The 3,048-nt window shown below is 40.7% G+C and overlaps 1 protein-coding gene across 1 annotated transcript in view; it reads right to left on the bottom strand.

Moving 5' to 3' along the window:
• Positions 1–825: 825 nt before the first annotated feature.
• The window catches only part of LOC104274115 (MORN repeat-containing protein 5-like), a gene marked incomplete at both ends in the record, with an annotated part of 12,729 nt that continues 10,506 nt past the window's right edge, over positions 826–3,048 (bottom strand). Inside the window, one exon of the mRNA XM_009869649.1 lies at positions 826–941. Coding sequence (XP_009867951.1) covers positions 826–941 — 116 coding nt within the window. The remainder of the gene's footprint in view (positions 942–3,048) is intronic.

The following is a 3,048-nucleotide window of genomic DNA, read 5'->3' as shown; positions in this document are numbered from 1 at the left end:
CAATCATTTTGTTGTAGCATGTTGCAATTCTGCATGTCTTGGCTACAATGGTTTTAAAAAAAAAAGTCTCTGAATGAGTGGACAGTCAAGACTAATATTTATTTTAAAAAAAGTAAAACTAAATTGTAAGCACTTTTTTTGTAAAACCAATGTCTGTTTTGTTACATACTTTTAATGTTGTGCTTTGTAAATGTCTTATTTGTGTAATAAATAAAGTTAATGCAAGTAGAAGTGCTGGCACTTACATCCAGAAAATGATGTAATTCCATTTCATTTTATTTTTAAATACTTTCTGGCTTACTAATCAAGCAGCAACCCACCCAGTTTTCCTCTTTTATTATTTTGTTAAACTCTGGCTTCAGGAGAGTTCAACAAACGTTCGTAGTAAATGGATATAATTTCCTAGTTAGCAAACCAGTCATTAAAGAATACCTCTGGTGTACATTATTACAATGATCAATCAATATCAAAGTACTGAGCAAAAAGAGAGGAAAGGAATTCACCAGGACAGCTAACTAAAATCCAGGAAAATAATGTTGATTAAGATGGATTTGAATGACTTCAACACTGCATCTGAGGCGCTCTTTTTAACAAATTGTTTTCAGGCTTAATAACGTTTATATATACTGCACTACACACCTCAGGAAAATTACTGTGAGTACAGTCTGCTTTTTTTCCCTGGCTTTTTCTCAGCGTGAGTGATTAAATGATTACTTCCATTTTTGTTTGTGCTGACAAAGATGACAAAAAGATTAGACTCCTGTTACAGGGAAAGGGTGAGACGAATCCATGAGGACAAATTAGATTTATTGTGAATCAGATTACCTGCTTTGGATTATTATCGTCTAGCAAAAACTGTTTTCCTGGTTTCGGTTTATGTTCAATTGTTTCATCCCAAGCTTTCCGGCAGGTCCGAATGATCCATTCGTGCTCATCATCATCTGAAAGGGAGATAAAGAGAACGGCAGATATCACTGTGTCAGCCTGCTCTTTGCATCACTAGGGTCCAGCTCAAACAAGCAATTTTTTCCTTTGAGAAATAAATCCCTTTTTAGCCATCGGCATCTCTTGGAACACATTTTTTTTTGTTTGTGTCTTTCAAAGATTGTGTGCTGTCGTGTTGGAAGGCGGGAGGTACCGGATCTATGGCAGTGGCTCTGATTATTTGTCTGTTTGATAAGATCAGCTTGGGCAGAATGATGAGATTTACGAGTAGAGATTTCATTTTTGACTTTTTAGCAGGAGATGTGCGGGAGATATGTTGAAACTGTCAGAAATGAAGATACACATTTTTTAAATACTCTGTGTTGCTTGTCGGTTTGTGAAAAGCGAAGGCAAAGAAAAATATCTATAGACAAAACCCAAGTTCTTGTCTTCCAGCTTTCCTCTCAACGCGGTTTGCAAAATGTGTGTTATGACAGGTATCGATAAGGTGATATAGTGGATGGTGGAGATATTTTAGACCATCTTCTGTGTTCCTTGTTAGTATTCATGTCTGTCATATTTATTCTCAGACCATAATGACAGTGTGGAAAGAAAAAAAAAATCAAAGACAATGTAGGAAAAAACTCACTGTCCAGCAAAATTTGAATAGATATTTTGTGTATGATTGCAAAAAATAACTTGGCAAATGTTGTGGCTTCTTAATGCCAGGGTTTTAAACAGTCTTGTCTCCAAAAACTGTTCTGCAGCCTTTTCTTTTGTGTTTGTGTAGGGGAAAAGAGATGTGTAGTAGACCAGGAAAAACAAACTTCAAAAAGCCATGGGGAAAAAAAAAAAATCAAAGTATACTTAAAACAATACCTGTATTTATTTTTATAAAAATGAAATTTGTTAGAGCTGCTTCTTGTGTTTACCGCCGTCTTAAGCTGCTTGTGATGTGCGTTTCTAACCTGCCTCTGTCTAAAATTTAAGGGGTTTGTAGCAGCCGTTATTACCTGAAAGAACAGATGATTGCGCGAAGGGCAGAGCAGAGGGGGCTGAGATCCCGGTGCTGTGACCATCGCCCGGCACGGCCCCGGGATTCACGCGGCTGCCCCGTGGGTCAAAACAGAGCGCGACAGAAGCGTGCTGCTTGCACGGAGCCAGATTTTCCTGGTGATCTTTTGGCTGCAGAGTTACGCCTTTACAATGAAGGGAGGCAGTAACATTTAAAATGCAAAAGGTAGGAGGGGGATGATGTTGTGCTGGTCTAAGAAGTGAAAGTTCACAGAAGGGTCCGTGACAAATTAGGTCTGATGCACTGGTCTTCGAGCTTGGGGGGGTTAATCTTGTTTGTTGCAGTGGGTTTTGAAACTAGTCGGCTTTGTCTTTTCTGTTTTACTCCCTTTTGTTTTTTCACGCTGCCCTCCCTTTTTTTCTCGTTCCCGGCCAAGTGAGCTGACTGCACGCCTTCGCTTCTCGTAACGCACGGCTCCTGCGCGAGCTGTGGTGGCATCCTGGTAAAACCAGGCTTAAGGAAAGCAGGTGCCAAAGTGTTTGTCCCTTGTCTGAAGGGCAGTGCTCGTCTGAAAGGTCATCAGAAAGGCTGGTGCCTCGCAGGAGGTTTTCCTTAAAAGCCTGCTCTCCTGTTTGCTCTTTGCACACACTCACTGGTTTCCAGACAAAGTGCTTGCTTGTCCCTACTTGACCTTCTTCGTGTTTCCCTCTTTGAGGGTGCTGGCTTGCTGAAGCTGGGTTTTGGTGGCAAGCGTCCACCTTTGAGCAGCGCTTCGGTGACCGTGAGCGGGCTGGTGAACGTGCTTGTGCTGCCATTGTTCCAACAGCTCAGCCTGTAGGCTTGCTTTAATGACTGGAAAATGGTTCCCGTTTAGATAGAACAGCTAAGTCCAGCTCTTTCTGTGTTTTGCTCACGCGATGTTTTATTTATTCCCTATGCTTGTGAATCAAGAGGTCCATAACAAAATACCTGTTAAGGGCGTATTTCTTATTCAGGCACAAACAGAGAAAACAAATGCTGAAAAATATGCTGAAAGGGAAATTAAAAGGATGAGCACTGATTCTTGCTTAAAGATTACGCAATCCTTACAGAGGCAGAGATTCCACTGA

Source organism: Apaloderma vittatum, unplaced genomic scaffold (genome assembly GCF_000703405.1).
Source record: "Apaloderma vittatum isolate BGI_N311 unplaced genomic scaffold, ASM70340v1 scaffold18395, whole genome shotgun sequence".
Lineage (NCBI taxonomy): Eukaryota > Metazoa > Chordata > Aves > Trogoniformes > Trogonidae > Apaloderma > Apaloderma vittatum.
The sequence above is the reverse complement of the archived record's forward strand: the minus strand, read 5'-3'. Positions and strand labels throughout refer to the sequence as shown.